Here is a 13495-nt window from a genome sequence, read left to right on the forward strand (position 1 = left end):
AAACTCCTTGTTGTCCCTTTAAGTCAGGGAGTTCATTAGATTTTATTTCAAGGTCATCTCACCTCATGTTGCAGACATCCTCTAAATGAAATGATCCCAGTTTGGTCACCAGGCCTTTGGGTTATGTAGAACTCCAGATCTTCTGATTGAGAACTGGTGGAGACTATTCGTAAATCAAACACTCGATTGTCCCCAGTGTCATCATCTGTTGCTCTAATAGTAACCAAGCTGGTGCCTGTTAGCAACATAGCAAAAGGAGCTGTTTATTTTACTAGAGTGTAACAGCTTTGATTCATTTGAATGACTGCTTTTTTAATAGTTGAAGAAAAGATTAGATCAGGGAATTGACCAAAATCTATAAGGTACCTTGTAGTGTTGATTCGATTACGGTGGCGTTATATATGGCATTGTCAAATAATGGAGGGTGATCATTTGCATCAAGAATAGCTATAGTAATGCCCAGTCTTGTGTCTATTACATGGCTGTCTCTGTCACGTGCCATGAACACCAGCTGAAACACAAAGGCAGCAATTGTGAAACAATGAAACCAGCAAACCACGTCCAACACCTGAAGCTCACTCACTCACTCACTCACTCACTCACTCACTCACTCACTCACTCACTCACTCACTCACTCACTCACTCACTCACTCACTCACTCACCTTGATTTCACTGTAGTCCTCATAGTTGACAGGGCCGTGGACAGTAATCTCCCCTGTGCCATCGTTGATTTGTAATATACCTTTGGGATCCTCATCAAAACCTTGACCTTTTATCTCAAAAAGGGTCAGGGACTTCTCAACTGAAATCTGAAGAAAATCAACAACAGCAGCAAAATTATAGTGATCCTTCCTCATCTTGTCACTTGTGCTCCTGCCATATTCATGTGTTGTGATTCCTGGTAGATACTCACTGTGCCCAGTGAATAAGGGTATTCTCCTGCATAGCCTTCGTCAATTTTAAATGAATCTATGATCCAGTTTCTTTTTTGCCGCTGTAAAATGTCTGAAGATGACCCATCAACTCCCACACACTGCAAAAACATCACATTACATCAATGATGAGATGGTAATCTCGAGTTATAACAAACATAATCCACATGCTGTGTTTGTTTTTCAGTATTTAGTTTATAACTTGCTCTGTATCTTTCTTAAAGGGATAGTTCACTCAAAATTGAAATTTCACTCATTATCCACTCACCCTCATGTCGACTAAGGGCTGGGAGAAGTTTCAGAGTTATCCGTGCCTTCTCTGAGTTACAGCGGGGCTCCGTGCAGCACTGCATGTCCATATGACGGTTGCAAATGGATACCACTTTTCTTCGTAACAAAAAGAACACACCGAAATTGTTAGGAAAAAAATTAAATAAGTCTATATTTCAAGCTTGTTTGCGATTATTGTGATTACTGACGCCGGCGCAAATCGCACGAGATTTGGACGGACCAGGAAGAGGAGCTTCCGATTCAAACAAGCTTGAAATATAGACTTATTTAATTTTTTTCGGAACACCCGAAAAAAAAAATGGATACCAACGAAGACAGTTGGTATCCAACAAAGACAGTTGCAGTTCCATTTGCAACCGTTATATGGACATGCACTGCTACGCCGAGACCCCCTGTAACTCAGAGAAGCCACGGATAACTCTGAAACTTCTCCCAGCCCTTAGTCGACGTGAAGGTGAGTAGATAATGTGCAATTTCAATTTTGGGTGAACTATTCTTTTAACCCACACCACCAGAAACAAATGAAAGAAAGAAAGAAAGAAAGAAAGAAACAAAGAAACAAAGAAACAAAGAAAGAAACAAAGAAAAAGAATGTTGTACACAATTTCTATCAATTTCATTAATAGATTGTTCTTGCAGTTCTTGGTTATCAACAGAAAATGATACTGTGAAGGTTAGATCAATAATTTAACTGTAACTCATATAATAACTCATGCATATGTTGTTAAAACTACACAAGTTGCATAAATATTGACTCTAAAAACAGTCAAATGAATACCTACCAGCAGCAGCAAAAGATAGAAGTGTATTTTTTCCATTTTGATATCCAAGTGATGTATTGCTTTAAAAGTTAGTCCCTTAGATATATGGCTCCTGCACCTGAATGATGGAAGAGCTGCATGCCTGTGTAAGTTTATCTGTCCTTATCTGGGTGGGAGGGGTATTATCAGTGACACTTTACATCAACCTGAAAGTTGGCTTCTGTCACAGCATCTGGGTGTAACACATTTCTGCAAAATATGATGACGGTGGATACACTCCTTATTCAGTGTGACTCCTACTGTTGAGTAAAACAGTTATGAAAAGCCCAAAACAAAACAAACATTAAAAAAAAAAAAAGTATACTGGTGTATAATGTTTTCTAAAAGCATGTTTAGCAGGTTTCTTGATTGATGTTGTTAATAAAACATTATGGAATAATTAATGGATTATAAATAGGTAAATTATGAGGTTTGAGTATGATACTGTTGAAAAGCTAACTGCCCCACCTGTTTTTATTTAATCCCAGCATTACTGATCCAAAATTACTTCCTTGCCAAATGTGCTTTTATATTTTACAAATCTGCCCACATTTGATCTAATAATGCTTCATGGTGGTACTTCTTCTCCACTTTGGAATAATGGCCCTGCTCCAGGGTTGTTACCCTAAACCCAATTATAGACAATAATATATGTTGAATTTAGAAATTCAAAAGCACGATATGCAGTAAAATATCGATTATTGAATGTAACTGGCACCACACATCCTTAATAAGACAAAGGGAGAAGTTCTGAGAGATCTGTTATTTTTGCTCCAAAACGTATAGTGAAATGTCACAGTTCTTTATTCTACTAAATTTAAAACAACTTCAAAGTTTTGCTTTCTCTAATTCTAAGATTCTCTTACATGGACTTAAATCCACTGAGGCAAATATGACCCACATCGCTCAACACATGCTCACTGGGAGGGGAAGGATGACTCTTATGCTGTTAACACAATATCTGCTTTCCACTGAAAGGGGTGAGACACGGACATGAGTCTTTACATGTCGGAGTTAGCGTATTAAAAAAGTGCCAGATCATTCTACAGTCAAGTCAAGCAAGGCAACTCTGATAAAATCACTTCTAAGAAAAAACAGTGTGAGGTGTATTTGGTTTCTGCTGCATGAGAGAATCAAAACCTGTTTGTCATGTCAAAGAGGTGATAAAACTAGCTGTCAAGGTGGCTGTCGATTAAGATGGGCACGCTGCACTTTCCATTTCTGTCGCTAATCGACAAAAGACTTTGAGTTAATTAAATTGAATATCTTTTGGTGTTTTTCTTGTCCTTTTATATATATATATTCTTTTCTTCTTTATTTATTTCCCTATTTCCTGCTGTAACATTAAGCACCAACACTATGAATGCCTGCATTTGTCTTAATGTATTTCTTATTGTGTTTGTGTTTCAGGATTTTGCATGTGCATGCTGCTTAGCCGCAGAGCCCAGCCTTGGCACAATACAGACTTTACCTGAACTAAACTGAACCAAGGGTAGAAAAAAAAAAAAAACCGCAAGTCTGGCACGGTCGCAGTTTGCACATTTGCATATATACAGTGCCACACCTTAAGAACATCTACTTTCTCATCACATCTTCTTTCACGGTGGATTTATTATTTGATTAACAAGTTTTGCAGTGTCTGTACCAGTCTGTAGCATCCAGCAACAGGTTACAAAAGGAATACAAAACAAAGACATCAAAACTTAACAAAAAATCTAATAAAGGTGTGCAGGCTGGTATTGCTTTTGCAGTAATAAAGGTTCAGTTGATATGACACAGTCATGACATGTTTTCAAACAACAGTTACAAAACTGTTAAGTACACAGTAAGCTTAACAATGTTAAGAGGAATTATCATATGAATTACAACCAGGGTGAGAAAACAGTCAACACGACTCAACTATCTGCCATAACAATACCAGTAACATCTCTGCTGTTGCCACACCTTGTTTATCTTGTCACCTATTAGTTATTTTTATTGACTATTAGCGTGCATCAGTCAGTAGGTCATGTTGTTAAAACCGGGCAACCTGAAACAACCTAAAATGTACATGGTCCTAACAACTGCACATAACAGTGATAACTTTTTGTTGCTAGTTTGTTGTAACTGCATTACAATTACTCCAACAAATGACTTCCCGCCATGTTCATGTGACAAAACAAAACAAAACAAAAAACACTGACCCATGAATTGCTACCAGTAAATGCAAATTTACACATAAAAATACCAAAAGAAAAAATAAATGCATGTGAGAAAACAAAGTACAACAGGCCACAGATATGTACATAATCACTGTTCAATTTCTGCAAGAGTATTTTACAAAAGGGTGCTCTTTTTAAGAGTTGCTTGTAGATATACAACATCTTTCCTACTATGAAATATTCCAGTTTCCATACATAAATTGCTGTTAAGCTCCAGTTAAAACCAAAGGCATAGATCCCTACCTGTATTTAGAGGACAACATTATTTGGGTAAGGACAATGTTTAGGTAGGTTTGCATTGTCTCCTGGTAGTGATGGGCAAAGCTTCATTACCTAAGTCAAAAATACAGATACTTCTCATCAAGTATTTCTCCCAATACAAGTGAAAGTTTTCCATCAAAAAAGTATTGGCTTCTAAGTATTCAAAAGTTAATTTTCCTATATCAACACGTTGTTTTGTTCAGCAGTTTGGTCAAGGCAACCACAGTAAAAACAAACAAAACAACATCAAAGAAATCTTTGGTTTGTTGTTTCAAACTTCAGTTTACAGGGAACGATCCCTGGATAAGAATCATCTGCCTCGTCTTTATCTCGTCTTTTACCTGGAAACATTTACACCATTCAGAGCATCAGTGACACAAAGCAAACTAACTAGCAAGTAGCCAAATTGATTTGAAATGAAACTTTCTAGCTTGCTCAGTCTGACATTTTATATTGGATTGTTAATACTGATACATTACTGTGTTAGCTGTGTGAAGCTGTCCAAAACGGAGACAGTTTTAATGTTGAATCAAGGGAGTGACAGATTATTAACATGCTGATGCTGGATGCAACAACAGTCACTGAGTTTGGTCTTTTTTCTGATGTTTACTTTTAGTCTTTTACAGTGTATAGTTCTTATTTAAATGTACATAATTAAAATGTCATAAAATAATCCTCTTAATAGTTTTAGATCAAGCCTACGCCCTCTGTTTAACCCATCAAAATTAATACTGCCCTAATAAAACCTTCACCTTGGCAACAGTCCTTTTCGTTGCAAGTGCAAAACAAGCAAACACACCCAGTCACCAGTTCAATATCAGCAGAGCATGACAGTATGTGCAGTGCATTAATTCTATCTTCAAGCGAACAACAGCCTCTACAATACAATCCTTGTTTTGTGGATGGATTTCAGTTTGTGTACTCCAAATACCTTAAGATACATTAAAGGAGAATTCCGGTCATTTTCTAAGTAACGCTATAGCTCTAGGAGAGCTAGGTCCGGACTGCACAGATTTTTCTCAGATTTTTTCCTATGGTCGCAGTCAGTGACCTACGTAGAGCTGTAGAGCGTTACTTAGAAAATGACCGGAATTCTCCTTTAAAACAAGAGTCTTGCACCAAATGGTAATGCACTGTTACTTTCTATTTCATGAATTTGAAGGGAAAAAAATCAATCAACAGTCAATTGTGGCATGGCAAAAACTGGATTACTCCACTAAGTCAATACTCAAGGGTTATGGTTAATCCTGCCCTCACAATCTTTCTGTTCTTGATTGCTGTATCTTCACCCACTCTTCCTCCTGAAGTTCACTTGAGGCTCGGAGATATTTTATGCTCACAAATCTTTCAAATGATGTTCCAGTCAGGGGAGTGTGACGGATGTTCCTTCCCAAGCTACTGCTTGAAGGTGGATTCTTAAGTCTTTGGGCCATCGTCCTGCAGTAGAAACCAGCATCTTCTGACTTTCACTGGCTCAGCAGACTGCATGATATCTATAGTCAGAATATCTAATGGAATCCAATCCTGTGCAGTGTTCCCCTTTGCCACTGCCACTGTCTGTATATGAAACCATGGAGGCCATAGCACCACATAGTGGATTTGCTTCCTCCAGATCTTGTTTTGACTTCCTCTGGAGTCACTTGGAATGTCTTTATCTTTTATAGCCAAACCTGTTTTGTTGGAAAAAAGTTAGCTTCATTTTCAGCTACTCAGTCTTAGAGTCTGTAGAGAAGCCCATGGTTGTTGAGTGTTACCTCGACGTTTGAAAAGTCAAAAAATGTATCAGTACTGGAAATTATACTGGCAAAATCTTTCTTTAACTGTACAGTAAGTGGCAATCAAGGCCTCCTTGCCTCCTTGTTTTCATTTGCACATGCCACAATTACTGTCAAATTTATGTTTAGGTCATGGTGAAACATGCATTACCATTTGAAGGAATGCTCAGTTTTAATGTGCTTTTAGAATTGGGGATGTATGTACTACTTTCCTCTTAAAGAATCAATACATTTGCCAATTTCTTGTGTACTAAGTAAGTACTTAATGTACAAATAGAAAATCCATCCATTGTGGTGTATAATTACACCAAATATCCAGGTAGATTAATTCATAATCTTAATCACAAAAATGAACAAAGGCCTACTTGACATGAAAATCACACTCAAGCTGCGCCTCTCAAAGCTGAAAGTTGTTTTCTTCAATTTTCTGCCGACTGATGCACCCTAAGGCCTTGAACTTTGGCCCCAAATCATCCAGAAACTGCATATCATCTCCCAGGTTGTTGAGTGACAGCTCATCCAGTGATTGACATTTGCTTCCTTGTCCCTCATAGGCATACACATAGGGTTGGTAATGTGTGCCGTCTGCAAGGTTGCCCTCGATCATGTACAGTCTCTGTGGAATTGAGCCAAAAAAGAGATTTCTGTAATTTTGTTCAAAAGAGGTCATACCAAAATACACTGTCTCATATAATAATGATAATAGAAAAATATATACACACAAACACACACACATACATGTTCTTTCATTGCTTGTACCAGTGGTAGCCTATAACATAATGAGGTCAACACAGACATTTTTGAACTCTTTTTGAAACGTGCCACACCCTCCATAAAACATCTTGACACGGTTCTGACATGGCTCTTGGAAAGGGTGTGTACTGTTCATCAATCTGTGCAAACAGACTGTAAAATTGCTTTTGATGCAGCCTCCATAGGAAGACACCACAATCTTCTAATATAGCCATGGGCCTCTGCCAAGTTGAAATGAAGCCGTTAAAAATGCCGCAAGCACATCATGTCAGACTGCATAAGAGTTCACTGTGATTGGTTTCCGTGACAAATATCGAGTGCTGTGACACAGGTGGCAGATCAGGCTCATGTGGTCTGTGTGTCAAAGTATTTTAAAGTGCTTTTGTGAGAGCTTTTTAATGTATTATTTTCTAAACATGGTTAAACTGATTCTGAGTTAAAGGGATAGTTCAACATTTTGGCAAATTGGCCCATTGCCACAATCCCTATAGTCATAGCAGTAGGTTTGTTACCTTTAATTATCGGTGCAAGCTATTTTTAGAACGGCGGAGAAGAGCCGTGAGCTGCTCAGAGCTACGCTACGGAGGCTATTTGGATTTCTTGGTTTCCCTCATCAAACTCATCAAATAAACAATCCAACAACTCCAAAACGCTCTCGTGGACAAGTTGTGACCTGCACATTCACCACACTATGAGATGAGGCAATAATGGAACAATACGAGATGGAGTTGTTTTCGAGGTAAATTTATGCAAAACAGCTGATGCGCGTTCCTGTCACGGGCAGTTTTTCAGCAAGCAGTCTCTGCATTTGCCTCGAAAACAACTCTGTCTCGTAACGCTCTGTTATTATCTCATAGCGTGGTGAATGTGCAGGTCACAACTTGTCCACCAGAGCGTTTTTGAGTTGTTTGATTGTGTATTTTATGAGTTTGATCCTGTTGCTTTTTTCCTGTTGCTATGGTAGTTCCTGTTTTACGGAGAAATGGAAAAGAGAAAAAAGCAGCACTTTGTGGAGACGGGAATAAAAGGACGAGACGTGAGTTTGCCTGTTTGTGACTGCTGCAACACTTCGAGTAGCTGATAAGACTAGAAAAGCACAGTATGAGTTTTTTTTTATATTTTTTTTTTTACCATAGATCTGATATTTATAGCCTAAATAAAATAATTTGTTGCTACTGACTTAAAGCTGTGCTTCAAAGAACCATTTTTAAAATAAAATAAAAAATAGAAATGTACAATCAAAAGTGCAATGATTGTTGTGGAGTAAACATCATAAATTAATAAAAACTCAAATAAAGCACTGATAATCAGTAGCCTACTTAAGTAAATACACTTTCACATTGTCCTTTGCAGACAAACCTATCCCATTTTTTTTAACTTTATTTTTTATTGAACAACACTGCCAAAAAAAAAAAAAAAACATGTTCCAGTTGTTACATTTTTTTTTAACATTCTGCTAGATCATAAAATAAAGACAGCAATGACAATGTGAAAGAAACAATTCTCACAGTTCTTGGCCCTGGTGCACAGGTTGATAGACTTAAACAGTTTTCCAGCTTCACCTAACCCCATTCCTCATCCACCATTTCCAGCCACAGTGCCCATCAGTCCGCAAATTGTGTGTTTTGGAGTCTCGACATAAAAGTTATCTTTTCCATTATGTAAATTCTCTTGACTACTGCCATGGATCAAGGGTCGGGGGATCTGTATTTAAGCCAGTTTAAGGTTATTGCTTTCCTGGCTGCTGTAAGTAGTATATGCAGTAGATGATGTCTTTTTCGTGTTCATCTCTGTTTCAGAGAATGCCCCAAGGATGGGAACCTATCCCAATTTTGTTCTTTTCTGCGTGTGGCACATGAGCCCTTGCTTTACCATATTTATTTTCATTTACTGCAAACACTTACCCTGTCAATGTGATCAGCAATGTTTTGTTGTGCCAACAGGCTGTGACCGCGCTGGTACCTCGATGAGCTGCTCTGCTGAAAGCAAGAGAGGACTGTAAGCTTTTATATATAATATGTCATCTCTATAGTACATCTAATTCTTAAAAAAACAACAACAAAAAAATCATAGATCAATGAATAGCATTTATTACCTGGTAGTTGTTCACCCTACTTGTCCCATTCCACGTAGAGTACTATATTTAAGAAAAAAAACCATACAGTTTAGTCAGTCTTCTCAAAAATGGAAACACCAAGCATTTAAAAAACATGCCTATTTTTTCATTTAGAAAATAAAATAAAATCACATTCAATGTTTTACACTGCATCAGGATACTGTAAACCCATTGTTTATTAATTTATAAATGAGGATAGACCAAATATTATTCAGTGTTACATATAAAACCTGTAGCAAGAAAAAGTAAACGAAACCTTTTCAAATTACCTCCATTTATGTACAAATGTATCATCAGATCTTCAACCAAGTGACTATGAAACCCACAAATCACAACCATTTTAAAGAAAAGTGTTGGCTGGAAAACTATGTGAACCCCTCCGGGACATGGCAGCTACCAAACCTGGAGTGGAGTAATTTAAACAAGACTGGAAGTGTAGGTAAGAGGCGCTCATAAACTCTCACACATTTTGAGTTTGCTGTTCATAGGGGAATTCTGCTAATGTGAAACAAGTCAGAAAAGAAAGATCTCAGAAGATTTATGATCAAGACTTGAAAGGTTAGAGAGTCGTCACAATGAGTTTGGAGGTTCATCCGTTAATTAGTCAGACGAAAACTGTCTACAGATTGAGATCATTTAATTTTGTGGCTAGTCTTTCAAGCCAGCTAAGATTACCTCACAAGCCCAACGAACCTCAGTAACATAACAACAAAGACAACAAAGCTCGTGTTTAAAAGAAATCAGTGGAGTCGGTCAACATTTTTGTTCATGAGTCTACCAAACGCAAATCATGATGCATGGTGTCTCGCCACAGACACCGTGGAGGAGGCTGTTTCTGTCCAAATGAACAGAACACTGATGGACTGATGAAACCAAGGTTTAATTACAGTATATGGGGAGCAGTGCAGTGCTATGTCTGGTGTACAGAAAGGGCACTGCATCAACATCCTAAAGGTGAAGCAGGGTGGAGGGAGCTCTGTGATTTAGCGTTGCTGCTTCAGGACAGCTCCACACTGCTGTGGTGAAAATACGTTTTAAAATTTATCAGTGTGTCCTACGGGATATTGTATTTGAAATTTATCCCTTATACTGAACAGGTTTGATCAGCAGCTACAGAAGCTCATGTTTGAGGTTATTGATAAATGTTGAGGTCCAACCAGTTATTAAATAGATAGATAGATAGATAGTATGTGTATCTACATGTTTGACTAAGATCACAGTCCAATCACAATTTATGGCAAACCTGCTGGGTACAAGACCAGGTAACTCGTCTATGCATGTACAGTATGTTTACATTTTGAATTGCCAGGGAGAAGGGTTAAAATAATGAGCAATATACCAGGATCACACTCCCCAGAGTGGAATTGACTAATCCCTAATCAAGATCATGGCCAATTGCCCCATGGCATTTCTCTTGAAATACCCTGACAATGAAATCTGAGTGCAAAAAGGGAGTTGTCACAAGTGTTCCAGGATGCACATAGCACATGGGTGTGGCAACCATAATAATCAAAGGAGCCTGAGAAAGTCTGAGACACCTGGCACTGCTGTGGTTGGACTGTGCTCATGACCACAGATCAATCCTGCGCGACCCAGAAGATCAAGTAAAATGTCCCACAGCTGTTTAGTCATTCTCTACAAATACAACACATTTTGCCTAGGGGGTGTTCTCTGGTATGGTTAATAGAAAATAGAAGAGGAGGGAAAGAGAAAAAAAAAACCCACAGGCCATAACAGTGTTTTTATGCCACACATCCATGTGAAAATGCTCCTACGGTGCCCTCTTGTGGAATTAAATGTGTGTTTCCTTTACAAAACAGGATTTTACAGTAGTTCAAAACTTACATAGCTGGTCTGCAAATGATTGATGTGCAAAACATAGCAGAGCAGAACATATTTGAAATTTGTTGTGAAACCGCTGTAAACAACTGGTCCTGTTTTCATTCTCAGCCCCCTATCTGTTTGCTTTTTTCTCATTTTCTGTTTCTATTTATGTTTTTCTTCCATTTACTGTCTTTTAATGCTAAAAAAGAATACGTTTGAAATACAAAAAAACAGCAAACTAGGTGAATGTCCGGTCAACTGTAGACAATAGAAATGTTATGTATATTATTAAAATGCCTGGTCAACAAAAGTTTTTTTTTTTTTTTTTGCATTACAGACAGTTGAGTATCCTTTCTTAACAGTGTAGTAACCATGTTAACTCAAGTTAGGGCCTGATGTAGGAAAAAAGCCATTACAGATGCATAGTTTCTAACTCAATGCTCCTGTCTTTTGAAAGAAAAGTGCTTTACAAAAAGCACAAAATAACTTAAAGGGACAACTAGAAATTTTGGAAAGCGAAGTGTTTTCACACACACACCATGAGCCTCTGCGCGCACGGTGAAATTCTTGGACCGGCGCAAGGCGGACGAAAGTGAAAACATTTGCCAATAATGTTTTCATTGATCAAGAATGAAAGTCGGAGGTTTAAAGACGATCAGATACCGTCGTAGTTCCGACCATAAATGGCGATTCGTCAGTGTTATTCCCATGACCCACCGGGCATGCTGGGCGAGCCGACCACTAATAATAACAACAAAATAACGATAAAGACAAAATTATATATTTATCAAAAATGGACCCATTAACAAGTGTGGGTAACGCAGATTCAAACACATTAATATGAGACTTTTTTATAACCAAATACAAACTCCTCGTTGTCCCTTTAACTAAACTCTCCTAAATTTAGGATAAGAGGTAACTTTCACTTTTTCACCACTTAGGTAGGTTTAGGTAGCTTAAATACATATTGCTGCCTTTTTATTGGCTTTACACAACCAACAAACTGTCAGCAGGCAGGTAACATAAACAACACCCCGGCAAGATGAGATGAAAAAATACACTAAACATTTTATAACTTGCTAGATTGAGTTACTAATCTGAGATAAAACAGGAATTAAAATTAGAATGGGAAAATGTTTGCATGTCTTTACATACAGAATTCAGCTGACTAATGGTAGAACTACAATCTCTCAACTCTACGGGAAAAGTCAGTCAATCAACTGCAGCAACTTACTACTATTATGATTATTGATTACTCTGACTAGTCCTTCATTAATGTAAATGATCCTTCTGCCTAAAGACTGTCAACAACCGTGATAATCATGATTTGTCATGAAATGTGACAAAGATAAGTGTCGACTGCTGACTTTTGAGAAACTTGGAACATTATTATTGCAGCTCGACAGCACCTGCCAGCAGAGGTAGCTATTGCAATAACACTCACCATGGCCTGCTGCCCCATGGCTCTGTAAGAATCTCTCTGATCCTGCATTCCCATAGACGTCATGTTAGAATTCATCTGCAGAGGAAACACAGGGGTAAAATCAGGGTGGAGTAACATGTCGGACAGCAACAAGTCTGCCTATCACCACCTACCATCAGATCTTTACTTGGTGCTCATTAATTGTTTGTGAAATCAGAATCTCAGCAAATGCTGCTACTCTAAATTATTTCTTAAATCTACATGATATTTTGTCACAAAGGCAAAAACCATAACGGGTGACTTGTGGCCTCAGAGATGTCACCAACAGGTTTATGAATTTTATGAAGAGCAGTCTAAAGGTCAAAGTGTGCCATTACAGTCATGCCATCTTGCCCGTACCTGCTGCAAAAAAAAAAAAAAAAACATGCAAAGAGAAAGGGTGCATGTGAAACTGAAACTGTATTGCAGCTAGCTTATGGAAAAAATGCTGGGCGAGCCGACCACTAATAATAATAACAAAATAACGATAAAGACAAAATTATATATTTATCGAAAATGGACCCATTAACAAGTGTGGGTAACGCAGATTCAAACACATTAATATGAGACTTTTTTATAACCAAATACAAACTCCTTGTTGTCCCTTTAACTAAACTCTCCTAAATTTAGGATAAGAGGTAACTTTCACTTTTTCACCACTTAGGTAGGTTTAGGTAGCTTAAATACATATTGCTGCCTTTTTATTGGCTTTACACAACCAACAAACTGTCAGCAGGCAGGTAACATAAACAACACCCCGGCAAGATGAGATGAAAAAATACACTAAACATTTTATAACTTGTGCTAGATTGAGTTACTAATCTGAGATAAAACAGGAATTAAAATTAGATTGGGAAAATGTATGCATGTCTTTACATACAGAATTCAGCTGACTAATGGTAGAACTACAATCTCTCAACTCTACAGTAAAAGTCAGTCAATCAACTGCAGCAACTTACTACTATTATGATTATTGATTACTCTGACTCGTCCTTCATTAATGTAAATGATCCCTCTGCCTAAAGACTGTCAACAACCGTGATAATCATGATTTGTCATGAAATGTGACAAAGATAAGT

General features: G+C 37.8%; 1 protein-coding gene across 1 annotated transcript in view; it reads right to left on the reverse strand.

Annotated features, from left to right (window-relative positions):
- Positions 1–6658: 6658 nt before the first annotated feature.
- The window catches only part of cdh26.1 (cadherin 26, tandem duplicate 1), a gene marked incomplete at both ends in the record, with an annotated part of 39376 nt that continues 32539 nt past the window's right edge, over positions 6659–13495 (reverse strand). Inside the window, 2 exons of the mRNA XM_083974648.1 lie at positions 6659–6877; positions 12399–12473. Of these exons, the coding sequence (XP_083830774.1) occupies positions 6659–6877; positions 12399–12473 (294 nt within the window). The remainder of the gene's footprint in view (positions 6878–12398; positions 12474–13495) is intronic.

Source organism: Trachurus trachurus, assembly GCF_905171665.1.
Source record: "Trachurus trachurus genome assembly, chromosome: 7".
NCBI lineage: Eukaryota > Metazoa > Chordata > Actinopteri > Carangiformes > Carangidae > Trachurus > Trachurus trachurus.